The sequence below is a fragment of the Alexandromys fortis genome, unplaced genomic scaffold (assembly GCF_014885135.2).
Source record: "Alexandromys fortis isolate MF-2015 unplaced genomic scaffold, M_Fortis_MF-2015_v1.1 scaffold_284, whole genome shotgun sequence".
NCBI classification, from domain to species: Eukaryota; Metazoa; Chordata; class Mammalia; order Rodentia; family Cricetidae; genus Alexandromys; species Alexandromys fortis.
Genome location: NW_026068160.1, coordinates 596251 through 610515, shown reverse-complemented (window position 1 = coordinate 610515; position 14265 = coordinate 596251). Strand labels below are relative to the sequence as shown.

Below are 14265 nucleotides of genomic sequence, written 5' to 3'. Positions count from 1 at the left end.
CCTTTGTCAGAGGCAAGTTCCAGCTTTGGCTGCATCAGAGTCTCAGCCTTCTCCTTGCAGCATGAGAATCCTGGGGAATTCTAATATTTTGGGGTCCCTTATTTAAATATTCTGATAGGCAAGGGAGAGGCACAGGTGTCCTTTAGAATTGCATTTCTGCCCGGGTATTAAATGTCCAGCTAAAGCTCTTGGCCTGTGTCTGCTGAGCACACCAGTGGAACCGCATCCTGTGTCCCAACCACTGAGTGCTAGTTTATGATCTTCCGTGACCATAAAAGTTTATGGCATGTGACAATCAGGGTGACCGGAACCTGCTTTCTGAGGCCAAGTCACATGCCTTGGCTTGTCACGAGCCACCCTCCCTCCATCTCTTCCTTATTGTCAAGCTGGGTTTTTATCTGACCAGAGAAGTCATTGGCCAAGGCAGGGCTGCAGCTCTGAGTGGCAGGAGAGGCCCCTGGGAGCCGGGGACCCCTGGAGTAAGGATGGAGCCGAGTGAGGCTGCTTCTCAAAGAAGTTACATGCATTGGTCACACGTTCAGCCCCAGACCCAAAAAGGCTGAGATAGGAGGATGGCTTCAGTCTGGAAGCTGAAGGCCAGTCCAAGTGGGCCATAGAAAGACCCCAACTGTGAGCCTGGACTGAGGCCCAGCAGGTGACATCAGACACACAGTGACATATTTGAACAACTTTATTGGTTTCTGGGTAAAAAGTGTGAGGTCTCCGGGAATATGGCCTGGCAGGCCACTTTCTCCTGGGGTCCCAGACACCAAGCTGGGGACTCAGCAGCAGCTCTGGGGTAAAGAGAAGGCACACTGGATGAGGAGGTCGGGAGGGCAGACGAGCCCCCTCCATGAGATAGTGATGGCTCCATGAACAGCCAGGGCCCCAGGCAGGCCAAAGGGAACCACTTCACATGGTGGGGCTGCAGCCTCCCTGGGCAGGACCCCAAGAAGAGCCTCAAGCCACCGGCACTGGTTAAACCTCTTAAAAGAAAAATAAGTTGCCGTGAAGTGGTGGTACAGGCCTTTAATCCCAGTACTTGGGAGCAGAGGCAGGTGGAATATTTGTGAGTTCGAAGCCAGCCTGGTCTACAAAAGCTAGTTCCAGTACAGCCAAGGCTTTTACACAGAGAAACCCTGTCTCAAAGAACCAAAGGGGGAAAAAAGAGTTACCCCCCCAACCCAGCTTTCTATGTTCTGTGAAAGCCCCCCAAAGCAAGCTAGAATGTGAACTCTTGAGCCCCAGTGTGACAGGGAACTTGGCCACGGTGAGCCACGTCCCAGTGCAGGTCCCTGACACACCCCACATGTGCTTCCCACAGCAGTGGAGGGAGGAACGTTCAGGAAGCTGTCAGGGCCTCCACTGTCTCTCGGTATTTTTCAAGTTTACTTTTAATTTTGTGTCTGTGAGAGTTCAGTGTCTGGGGAAGCCACTGGAACCCCGGAGGAGTCACAGCGCTGTGAGCCACCTGTCCAGCTGCTGGGAACCAAACGCAGGTCTTCTGCAAGAGCAGGCAGAGCATCAGTGCCATCTTTTGGGTCCCGTCATCTGTTTCGCTTTTGTTTTTCAGACTGGGGTTTCTGTATTCCAGGCTGACCTCAAACTCAAGGCCATCCTCCTGCCTCAGTCTTGAGTGATGGAGTTACAATAGAGAGGCACCAGGTTCAGGTTTTTACTAAGAGCAAACAAAACTCGCACATTTTATCTGTGGGTCTGAGTGCGTCGTGGCGTACGTGCAGAGGATAGCTTTTGGGAGGCATTGCTCTTCCTCCTTGGAGTGCTTGGGGATCAAATCAAAGCTTTTAGGTTTGGTGGTAACTGACTTTACCCACTGAGCCATCTTGCCTGCCCCTCTTTCTTGCTACTTGATGACTATGTAGGGGAGGCTGGGCTTGAACTCCTGATTCTTCTGTCTCCACCTCCAGTGCCTGGGTGATGAGACCCTTACAGCCTGGAAATCTCGATACTTGTGACCAATACTCCTAAACCGGGGACAGGTGCCACTGACAGGCGTGTTCAACCGCCACTCAGGGTTTGGATTTTCAAACCTAAACATTCGGCTGGGTTCATTCCCCATTACTGCATAAAAACATAAAACATGTTCTCCCCTGCAGCCAACATCGCTGGGGGCACATGCCTCCGCTATTTTGCTCCCCCTGGGGATGCAGGGATGGTGGGCTGTGGGAGCCAATCTGAGTCAATATTGGAATGCCATCAGTGCTCCACAGGGCCCCACAGGGACTGTGCTAAGACAGAAATGGCTTTGTATTTCCGTTCCCAGAGGGGACTTCTGGGCTAAGATTCTCCATGGGGTAGGAAGGTCGAAGGTGAGCTGTCTAGACAGTGGGGGGGATGGGGAGGCCTTTCCTCGCACACAGCGAGGTCACCCACGGGGTGAGGCACAAGCAGCCTGTGTACACAGCAGCTGGCCTGGCTCCCAGCCTCCTTCAGCCTCAGGAGCCCACCGTTTTCTGGAGGCTTCCATGCCAGTCATGAGCAGAGTAGAACATGAGATTCCCTGTTTAGCTGATAGTATCAGTATAACTTCAAAGACCAGCAAGTCAGGCATGGTGGCTTCCACCTGTCGTCCTGAGCTGTAGAGGCAGAGGTCAGGGTCATTCTCAGCTACGCAGTGAGCGTGAGGCCAGCCTGGCCTACACAATACCCTGTCTCAAACCACAAAAAAACTCAGAAAGATCTGGGTACTACAGTAGTCATCCAACCTCGGCTGCCCGCTCTGGAGCCTGCCCTGGGCACAGCATCTCAATCCACAAGCTACGTTCCCACGTCCAAGCTGACAGTGTAAATCACTTTCTCGGGTTGAGAGTCCAGACGCCACCATCACTGTCCCTACTCATGTCCCCAGCTTCCAATCTATGCCAACATTACTTCTTCTCCAGCCTGGTGCTTTCTACTTCATCACAGCACCTGTGAAGTCCAGGCGCCCCCACCTCAGGCTCTGCTGGGAGCAGCAGGGTTGGGGATGACCTGGTCCTTAGGGGTCAAATGTGGCCAGGCTAGGCCTCCACCTGGCAAGTACCAACCCCCTGAGCCCCACCCACCAAGGTTCTTGGGCCCAGGACAGGGGGTGCCTAAATAAATATCAGTCCCTCAGCTCAACAGTAGCATCTACAAAATGACAGGCACACCACTGGGGTGGCCAGAGGGGGGGGTCCTGCTTGAACACAGGTGAGGCAAGATGGGTGAAGACATGGCTTCGGGGCACATGGTGGCACCCTCCCCAGTCCCCGACCCCTCTCCTGGGTCCTGTCTGAACCTTTAGGGAGTTTAATAGTGGAATGCAGCCTGGAGCCCAGCTGAAGACTTGCCAGGAGACAGGAGGATTGCCACAAGTTGGAGGGCCAGCCTGAGCTACAGAGTTCAGGAAGAGAACCCTGTTTCAAAATACAAAAGCCAAATAAAGTCACTGGGAACAGACACCAGGACAGTGGTGCTGAGGCAGGAGGATCAGAAGTGCAAGTCCAGCCTGGTCTACACAATGTCCCAAAGTCCTGGGTCCCCAGGGAGAGAGCGCCAGAACGGCAGGCTACTCTCCCCAGGGGACCCTCACCCAAGACGCCTGGAGCCAGGAATGTTCCGCAGACACAGGGTGAGCAAGGAAGATGACCTGAGGAAATCACGCCAGAACAAGGAACATCTGAGCTGAAAAGTAGCTAGGCCCAGCAGACAGCCATTGGCCCAGCACTGGGCAGGCCAAGGCAGGAATGTAGAGAGTTCAAGGTCAGCCTCAGCTACACAGTGAGCTGGAGTTCAGGCTGGGCTAATGAGACCCCCGTCTCAAACAATAAAACGGTGCAGCATGAGCAGGACCCCAGAATCCAGGTTCATCTGATCACCATTCCCTCACAAAATATAAGGTGGCATCCAGAATGTATGTGGCTTCTGGTGGCAGGAGCTGCACTTTGTCTTGAATGGAGTCCAGGCCACAGGTCCCAGCTGCCCCTCCTCCAGGCCTGAAGTTCAAAGGCTGGCTGGAGTCCCAGGCACACCAGACAGGTCACAGATGTCCCAGTGACTGATACAGCATGTAGGAACATGCCCGGGCACCGCAGCCTCTGGTGCCAGGTCCCTCAGGGGACACGAGAATCTGTTTATCCACTGACGCTGGGAGATGCCAAACCCTTATTCTCCCAGCACTTAGGAAGCTGAGGCAGGAGAATGAGGAGTTCAAATGAGACTAAACTGGGTTACCTAGTAAGGTCAAAGGGCCAGCCTGGGCAACCTGAGAACCTGACTTAAAAAAAAATGACAACAAACCCCTCTGAAAAATCAAAAATAAAACAAGAAAAGAAAAGGTCATGGCCCGGTCAGTGCGGCCAGGGAAGGGCCAGGCCCTTGGTGGCGACAGCAAAGGGAACCCACTATGGAGACCCAAAGAATGATGGCATTTTCAGGACAGGAGGCAAAAGAGGCCTCACACCCCAGGAGACAGAAAGACACTTGTTGATTAAGCCTGAAGTTTTAACAATGGGGATATAAATTATTCTGCTCCCTAATCTAGCACTGGAGGGGGAGGAGGAGGAGAAAGGGAAAGGAGAGTGAGGAGAGACTGAGGGGGAGGGGGACAGAAAAGGCCAAGTTCCAGTGGCTTCCCAGGGACCATCCAGGGCTTAGGGACATGGATTAGCGCCAACTCCTTTCTAACACTTGGTGAGACCCCACCAGAGAGACAGCTCTGACTCCTGTCCACAGCCCCTGGAAAGCAAAGTGTGCTGGGCCAGGCAGCGGCATGGCAGGTGTTCAGGCCACCAGCCTGTGGCCATCTCGCCCTGGTCCCAGCCTTGGCCTCTGGGGACAGCAGCTGTGTCTCCAGACAGCTTCATCCACTGCCTTGCGGTCCACCAAGGCGAGGAGAGGATGTGTGAGCCAGGACCTCCTCTCAGAGCGCTGGGTGTGTGTGGCTGTCAGTGCTGGTGACAGCAGCTGATGTCCTCTTCCACCTGCTCCAGAACACCCAGCATCTCCTCAATGATGGCCCTCAGAGCCCGGCCTAGCTGGTCGGCATTGTAGGGCTTGCCCAGTGGGGGCACGTGGACGAAAGCTGACCGGCCACGGCCTTGGTAGAGCGAGGTGTAGTAGGTGAAGTCACACAGGTACCTGGGTCAGGGGAGGAAGGGGACACTGGGTCAGAGTCAGTTCCAGGCCACGGCCACACCCTCCCTCTGGGAAGCCCGCTAATGCCTGGGAAGTGGTGGGGAACCTAGGGATGAGAGGAATTTGGGGGACCCTGGCAGCCTTATCTCTATGTTCTAGAACTTTATTTTGCCGGGCAAGAGGACACACACCTTTAATCCCAGCACTTGGGAGGTAGAGACAGGCGGATCTGAGTTCTAGGCCAGCCTGGCTATACAGTGAGACCCGGTCTCAGAAACGAAGGTGACTGGAAAGATCTCGGCTGTCCAGTGCCCAGGCTCACCCCAGGAGCTACCCACCCCTTCGGGTGCCCGGGACCCCACCTGCCAGCATCCTGGGAGATGGTGACAGACACATCCAGTCCCAGCATGGTCACCCTTTTGCACACAGCATCCATGTCAATAATGGAGTCGATGCTCTCAGGACCGTCCTCCACACAGCACTGCGAGCCGGGGCAGAACCGGCAATTATCCAGTCCTTTGTAGCCCTTGTTGTGCCCACATTTCTCCAGGGTCACCGTGGTGGCCATGCCCGACACCCCAACATGTACCACGAGCTGGGAAGAGAGGGACAAAGCTTAGCAGGAGCAGACACCCACACACAGGGGGTACAAAATGACTGTTAGGTAGACACCCACACAGGGGTACAAACTGACTGTTAGGTAGCTTTTTTTTTTTTTATCTTTTTTTTTCATGTCAGGGATTCTCTGTGTGGTCCTAGCTGTCTTGGAACTCCCACGTAGACCAAAGTGGCCTCGAACTCACAGAGATCTGCCAGCCTCTGCCCCCCAAGTGCTGGGATTAAAGACGTGCACCACCACCCAGTTTGAGGTGTTTTGAAAGTCATTTTTTTTCTTTATTAATACTTCATTTGATGGTGCTGGGTGTACCAGGGCCTCATACACTCAACATTTAACTGGAACTTGCTCAAACCCTTCCTGGCTGTCACACAGAGGGCAGCAAGGCCCTGCAAGGTCCCCAGTCACTGCCTGGGGTTTGGCACTGACCTATGGTATGCTGTGACACTGGCAGGCTTGTGCCAGAGGTGATGTGGTTTGAATAAGAATGGCCCCACAGGTCCATGTATTTGAGTGCTCAGTCAACAGGGCTTGGAACTGTTTGGGAAGGGTGAGGAGGTGTGGCCTTGGCGGAGGAGGTGTGGCACTGGAGGCGGATGCTGCCCTGTGATGATCCTTGATCCTAGACTAACCTCTGGAACTGCGAACTGGCCTCTAGTTGGATGCCAGCTTTTATACGTAGTCATGGTGACGACTCACAGGCCAGAGCAATGACTAGATGGGTGGATCTTCAGGGGGCCCCTGTGCACCGCTCACCTGGGGGCTGTGTTTCTCCCACAGCGCAGGGATGAGCCTTTGGACTGTCTGGTATTCTACAGGGATTTCATACACGTGCAGGTCCACGCTGTCCCCAAGGCCCAGTTTCTCCAGTTCCTGGGAGAGAAGACACCTTGTGAGGACGGGGAGGCCGCAACCCATCTTCCGACACCAGGCAGTTCAGCTGGCTGCGCTGTGTACTGTCACCCAGCACTCGGGACTGGACACAGGATCAGGCATTTAAGATCGTCCTCTGACCACCTGGCAACCCACTGAGTACCCAGAGCAGCAGCTGGGGCAGCAGCTTCTCCTCAGGACCACGGCCACCGCAGGGCTGCCTGGGAAACACCAGAAAAGATCGGGAAGCACAGTACAGACCATTAGTCTCTCTGTGTAGCTGTAACAAAACATCGGGGCGAGGGCACTTCACGACAAAGGAGGCTAATGCTAGGCGGTGGTGGCGCACACCTTTAATCCCAGCACTCTGGAGGCAGAGGCAGGAGGATCTCTGTGAGTTCGAGGCCAGCCTGGTCTACAGAGCTAGTTCCATGATGGAGGTGGGTCTTGTATCTTATCTGTTGCTTTCATTGGTTAATAATAAAGAAACTGCCTCGGCCCTCATAGGACAGAAAATTAGGTAGGCGGAGTAGACAGAAGAGAATGCTGGGAAAAAGAAGCTGAGTAGAGGAGTCGCCATGATTCTCCCACTCCAGACAGATGCAGGTTAAGATCCTCCCTGGTAAGCAACCTCGTGGGCTACACAGAATATTAGAAATGGGTTAGAACAATATGTAAGAGCTAGCCAATAAGAGGCTACAGAAAACGGGCCAGGCAGTGTTTAAAAAAATACAGTTTCCGTGTAATTATTTCGGGTATAAGCTAGCCATGTGGGCAGCTGGGTGCCGGGAACGCAGCCCTGCCGCTCTAAATTCAACAGTTCCAGAACAGGCTCCAAAGCTACACCGAGGAACCCTGTCTCAAAAAACAAACAACAACAAGACAAAACAGAAAGGATGTTAAAGCAGATGTCGCTGTCATATTCCTGAGGATTGTCTTAATACCTGAGAAGCTGAGGCAGGAGGATTGTTGCTAGATTAAGGCCAGCCTCCTTCTCTACATGAATCTAATTCCAGGCCAGCCAGGGCTTCATAATGAGACTCTGTCTCACAAAACAAGAAATTAAAGAAAAAAGGTTTGGGGCTAAGTTCACTGTTAAGAGTACTGGCAGCTCAGTGAGTGCCCAATGAGCGTGTAGGGGATGTACCGGTCCATGCCAGCACCAGGTGTGGTGCACACCTGTCAGCCCAGACATTTGCAGGATGAAGGTAGGGGTCAGAAGATCAAGAAGACCCTGTCTCAACAAACACCTAAACTCAAACAAAAAGCATGAAAGAAAAGTTTCTTCCTTAGGGACTGTTCTGGAACAGGGGACGTGCGCCACCTGCTGGGTGAGCATCAGGGAGGGGCAAAGAGCAAGCCGTGGTCTTGGCAACTGTATTTGATGGACTTTCGAACTTCACTGGTTAACAAACTAGAAAAGCAAAATAAATACCCCCCCTCCCCGCCCCTGGTGAACCAAGTGGTGTTTCTGTCACCAGGCACTCAGAGGCCGAAACTGAGCCAAGAGGATTGCGGTGAGTTCCAGGAAAACCTGGGTTACAGGGAGACCCTATCTCTCTGCTCTTCCGGGGGACCCAGGTGACTTACACTTGCAAGGGACGTCAGGCCTCAGGCATCTGGAGGCATTTGCACCCATATACACATGACCCCCCATACACAATTAAAACAAAGCTAACTGGGTGGTGGTTGTGCACGCCTTTAATCCCAGGAGGAGAAGGCAGGAGACGCCTCTGTGAGTTGTAGGCCAGCCTGGTCTACATAGTGAATCCAAGATAGTCAGGGTGACATAGAGAACAGACTAAGAAACCCCTACACACACGATCAGTGTGTGTTTGGTGTAGGTATGCGCTTGCCCTCGGTTCCCCGCGAGTGGCTGAGATGAGCAGTCTGCAGTAGAGGGGTTCCAGCAGGTGATTAACGTCCCTGCGAAGGCCATGAGCCTCCACTTTCAGTGAGGACTCTGCTGGGCAGAGGACAGTGTGTGGGGACGAGTCACCCTCATCTGGCTCTGCCTTTGCCCGACACCCCAAATCCCACCCCGCTTCCTCCTGGCACACTGCTCAGCACGCTGGAAAGCTCCGGGCCAGAGGGTGCAGCTGTGGCTTTTGTCCAGCCGAAAAGACAGCCACAAAATCGGGCACGGCTGTAGCTGCATCTGACCGGGTCCCTTGACCCCACCACAAAGGCCTTCTTTGTTTGATCACACTATTCCTGGAGGGTCTGTCTAGACTTGTGGTGGCAGAAATCACCCCAGGGTATCACCGAGCTCTGGGGCCCACTCAGGGCCAGACTTTGCAGTAACAAGCCAAAGGCTTCCTGGCCCTTGACACCACCTATTCTCCCATGAAGAGATGTACAGCCCACCACCTCAGACCTGGGAGGGATGAAGAGAAAGCTGGCAATGAGGGTGCCCTCTGTGATCCCCACACTTGGGAAACTGAAGCAGGAGAATCACCTGCAGAGTGAGGTCTTATCTGAAACCGATTAATCGGTTTCTCACAGAAGGTGTGCTAGAGCACACCTGTCACCCATGGGGGAGCTGGGCAGCAGGGTCAGGAGTTCGAGGTCAGCCAGGGAGCACACCTGACATCCACTGGGGAGCTGGGCAGCAGGGTCAGGAGTTCGAGGTCAGCCAGGGTGCAGACCCTGTCTCAAAACTTCAAAAAGGGGGATGGTGGGCAGTAAGGTCTGGAAAGATGGCTAAACAGGTAACAGAGCTTATGGCCAAGCCTGGTAATCCAGGTTCGATCCTGAAGACCCTCCCATCTCTGCCCTCCCATGTGGGCCTTCCCACATACACAACAGACAATGCATAAATAAATAACATTTGTTTAGGGAATAAGATGAGAAACAGTTTGGTTTTTGTATGAAACAAAAGTTTCTCCTTGGAGCGCAAAAGCTCCAAGGGAATTCCCAAAGATTGTTTAATTGATTTTCCTTCCTATTTACATGCAGATGGCGGAGTCTGGAGCCCAGGAATCCAGACACCGGCTTTGTGTCCACTCAGCCCGTGAAGCCTCCTGTCTGCAGCTCACACAAAGCCAGACACACAAGTCTGCAGAGACACACTGGTTCTTTTTGTCTGTGGCTCTGGGGAACGGGTGTGCAAGCAGGGGCCCCAGCCACACTCCCATCTGCAAGGTCCCGGGGACCCTGGGGTCCTCCATCCAGCTTGCAGTGTGAAGGTGGGAAAGAAAAGGGGGCAGCAGCAAGCGGTTGAGACTTCTGAGGTGGGGAGGGTGACAAGCTGGTGGCAGGGGACGTGGGAGTCTTGGGTGGGAAGAGGGACCTTAAATCACACAGCTAATGGGCTAAAATTAATCCGGGTCTGGCTGCCCTCTCTGCCAGCCAATTTATCTAAGAACCAAACGTCTGTCTTTCTCTCTCCACTCAATTGTCCCTGAGTCCGTCTGAATGTCCCATCTGGAAGGAAACCAAAGTCCGTGGAGCCGCTCCTTCGATCAAACTCTGGGAAGAGATGCCTGCTTAGAGTCACTGCCCTCCTTCCCAAGGGGCTAAGCCCTCGCCCAGTGTGCCCATCTGCTCCCCAGCCTTGGCAGATTGGGCTGGGGTTAGTTTGTTTTTTTAGCCAGGGTCTGACTATGTAGCCCTGGCTGTCCGGGAACTCACTCTGCCTCTGGGATTAAAGGCGTGCCCAGACACCAGGTCAGCAGGAAGTGGAAAAGGCTTTCAGCCAGGCCTGGTTCTAGCATTCGGGAGCCCAAGGCAGAAGGATCATGAGTCTGAAGTTAGCCTGCGCGATACAGTTACAATTAGGCTAAAAAATAAAACAAGAAAACAAATGGGAAAAAAAGCGCTCAACAAACAAACTGGATTGGTTCGCATCTGGGATGTTTAAATTGTGTTTAAACACGTGGGAAGACACTCAGCTCTGGGCTAGGCTGCCCCCCAAGCCTTCCAAATTACCTGAACAGCGATCCAGCTGGCATTCACAGTGTGCTCCCCAAAAGGCCCAAACCCTGAAAACAGGAAAAGAGGTGTCACTGTCTTCCCACCCAACACACCCCCACACTATTTATCACCAACCCAGCCATGGACAGGGGCCACCTGTGGGTCCCAAGCTCCTGGAACCTCCGCTTGCTGAGCCCTGGGATGACAGGACACTCAGGAAGTGGGCCTCTCCTTTAACAAGTTCACTCTCCAGTCAGGATACAAACTACAGTCATATTGTCGTTGTTTGTGATGGGCTGTCTTCCAGCTCTGGGAACCCAGGACCAAGGTCCTCATGAGGAGTTCACAGGCTCTGTGGGATCTCTGTGGGCGGGGCTACCTGAACACCACCTTCTCCTGGTCCCTTAGCCTCTAGGCATTACCTCTGACCAAGGCAGACTCGAGGCATTGTGGCATTTGGTTTCTTTCCTGGGTTTAACAGCCCTGAGTAAAGACTGAAGCAGAGAGAGGAAGCTAATTTGCTGAGATCTCACAGCAAGAGAGTGGAAAGCGCTGGGTTCAAATCCTGTTAAGCTGGCTAGCCACTAGGTTGACAAAAAATACATTGAAAAAACAAAAAGGAAAAACCAAAATCAACACACCCAGCTCCCGACTCTCGTGACTCTGGGTACCATGGCACACACCACAGACTAGGAGCCGAGGCAAGAGAACTGGGAGTTTCAGGATACATGAGACCCTGTTTCAAAATAAAGAGAGCCATAAAAATACCTCAGTGAGCAAAATGTTTGTCACACAAGGACCTGAGTTCAGACACAATACACAGCACCTGTGGTGACCCACACTTGTACCCCCAGGGCTGGAAAAGTAGAGACAGGCAGATCCCAGGCTCAATGACCTAATCTAATCTAATGCAGTGGCTCTCAACCTTCCTCTTGCTGTGGTGATCCCAGCCATTCCCTGCTGCTGTGACTGTAACGTAAACATCTGTGTTTTCCAATGATCTTAGGCGACCCTGGAAAAAGGGTTGGTTAACCCTAAAGAAGTCACGGTCCTCCAAGAATCCGGGTTAATGTAACTCAGGTGTAAGGGTCCCACCTGCTGCCAGTGTTAAGAGATGGCCACCATACCTCAGGACAGCAGGTAGAGGCCAATCTTGGTATCACCTCATCATGGTGGCACGTACTGTTCATCTCAGCGATTGTGAGTCTAAACAATCACCCTGAATTTGTAGCCAGCCTGGGTCACAGAGTAAGTTCCAGGTCAGCAGGAGAGAGCAACAAAATGACACTCTCTCTATAAACCAACCAGTCAAATAAACAGCCCGCCATAGTATGTTCCACGGGATCCGGGACACGGTCACTCACACCTGTCCAGCAGGGGAGCAGCTTCCTCCAGTTTGGAGGAATTACAGCCAGAACCTTCCTCAGTTACAAAACACCTGTAGGAGTTTTCCTAGCTTGCTTCGTGTGGCCTCTCCTGGCAGAGGTTTAACCTGAGTGCCCTCCTCCAAGGCCTGGCGGAGTAGACTCCACCAAGCGGCCCCAGGCTGAGTCTCAGGAAATAAGTACGGTTAGCTTCCGGGAATGTTGGTGACAGCAGCCAGAAGTCACTGGGCCATTCTGGGGTCAGGCTGACGCAGGCCTCCACCTGCTCCGATCCGGGTTGCAGGCCCCCCAACAATGCAGGGTGCTGAACCAACCGTGTGTCACCTGGACTTTTCCTGGCGTAAACCCGCCTTTGTCCCAGAGGTCAGGGGGTGGGGACAGGCCGGAGCTCAGGAGGGGCAGGGAGGCGCTGCAGCGCGCGAGGGGACCTATCTGCACCCCAGACCCCACGCACCCCGAACTCCGGGCCGCGGGACCTCAGACTTTTCAGGTCGCCAGGGCCGAACGGCGCTGTCGCGGGCGGCGACAACTGCAAAGCTGTGGCAACCGCGAGACCTGCCCCGCCGCCCCCGGCCCGGCCTCACCTACCGGTCACCACCACCGCCTTCCGCGGCTGCTCCATGGCCGGACACGCTCACTGGGACCTCGGCGACTGGAGCGGACACCGACCGCGAGCCCCGCCCGGCCGCCAGGCCCCGCCCCCGAACGCTGGGCTTGCGCGGCCACGCCCTCGAGCAGATGCGCGGCCCCGCGGGTCCCGCCGAGCCCCAAGCGCGCCGCTAACCCCCCCACCCAGCGCCCGGGCCACGCCCTTTCCCTGGGCACGCCCCTCGGGAGCCGCACCCCTACCCAACCTCGCCCCAGTCTTCCAAAGCCCCGCCTCCAAGTCCTGCCTGGGACGGGGCACGCTCCTGGCCACGCCCCCGAGCGCCATCTAACTCCAGCTCCCCAGACGCCCAAGCCTAGGCGAGGATACCTGGTCCCCATTTGGCCCCGCCCCGGGCATTGCCCCGCCCTGCCCAGCCCCGTGCTTCCCCCCACCCCCGCCTGAACACGCCCATTTCCTTCAGCACCCTCCCCTCCACTTGCTCTTGAGCCAGCTCCGCCCCAAGCCCCGCCTCCAACGTTTAAGTGGGCACTGGGAGTGCGCCCCTCTCCACCCTTCCCAGCCTCAGTTTACCTTCCTGTAAGAAGGGAACATTTACTTCATAGGATATATAGCCCCTTACGAGCTCGCGCACAGGGCCAGCTCTCTGAGGACGGGCCGATCATTTATTTATCAACTTCCATGAAGTGCGGATTGTATACCTACCTCTCAGAACGGTCTGAACGGGGCCAGGGGGGCTGGGGAACCCTTTAATTCCGTTCATCACAAGTCACAAACAAGGACACTGAGGCAGGGTCAGAGCTCTCTTGGCCGAGGCTGAAGGGACAGAGGGGTCACTCCAGCACAAGGCCGAGGGAAGGGCGCAGGAGAAAGGGAAAATCCATGCGGGGCTTTTGCTCACTGTCAAGGAGACTGATTCGCCCCTGGACCGCAACTTTTCTCTATATGGCCTTGGTGACACGCCACCCCAAGGCTTTTGCTCAACCGCGCATCTCCTCCTGCCGGCCTTCTCCAAGTGTCATCTGCGTTAAAGGAAGCTTCCTCCCCACCCGGACCTCCTTTGGGCTCCCTTTTTCCTGCCTGTCACCTCCCGCAGAGTTTCTGTCCCTCTATTGTCTGTCCACCCATGCTCTCCCACAAGTCCTATTTCAGTAGTTTGTTATTTTAAATCTTATTCGTTACTGTGGTGTGTCCATCTGCTGCTTACACGGGTAGTCTGACCACACCACCACTGGGCACACCACCACTGAACACGCGGAACATCCGTGCCAGCCTGTATCCTCTACTGTGATTCCTGTAAAACCCCGGATAAAGAAAACATAGCCCCCTGGCAGTGTCCCCAGAGGCGAGGCTGGCCTTGGACAGAGCCACAGCATCCGGTGCCAAGCAGTGACCCCTGTATTCCAGGACACTGGGGAGCTGCTGGGCCCGAGCTCCGATCGAGCACCCTGTCCCTGACTGCCTGGTGTATAATTGACAACTTGCCTGATCCTCAGTGGGTTCTGAGGAAAGAGGTTTATTATAGATAGAGACCGCCAGAGAACGGAGTAGAGAAAGAGAGAAGGGAATAAGTAGCCTGGACATGACCAGGGCTGTCTGTGAGAGAGGAGGGGAGAGGGAGGGAAGGAGGGTGGGAAAGAGGGAGAGAGAGAGAACAAGGCATGAACACAGAAAGAGCATGGCTGAAATATCAGGGTTATAAGGACAAAGCAGCCGGGAGAAGGAGGCCTGAGAGCTGAGCAGAGCTTGGG

General features: G+C 54.4%; 1 protein-coding gene across 2 annotated transcripts; it reads right to left on the bottom strand.

Moving 5' to 3' along the window:
* Nucleotides 1–673: 673 nt before the first annotated feature.
* Nucleotides 674–12644, bottom strand: Pgpep1 (pyroglutamyl-peptidase I). Of its 2 annotated transcripts, none has more exons than XM_050127710.1 (5): nucleotides 12496–12644; nucleotides 10538–10590; nucleotides 6491–6607; nucleotides 5481–5713; nucleotides 674–5121 (listed from the first exon to the last, which is right to left on the bottom strand). In XM_050127710.1, the coding sequence occupies exons 1-5, from the start codon at nucleotides 12527–12529 to the stop codon at nucleotides 4929–4931; spliced, it is 630 nt and encodes a 209-aa protein (XP_049983667.1). In that variant the 5' UTR covers nucleotides 12530–12644; the 3' UTR covers nucleotides 674–4928. The 2 variants fall into 2 exon arrangements, with proteins under 2 accessions (XP_049983667.1, XP_049983668.1); XM_050127711.1 differs by lacking the exon at nucleotides 12496–12644 and adding an exon at nucleotides 11650–11735.
* Nucleotides 12645–14265: the final 1621 nt, after the last annotated feature.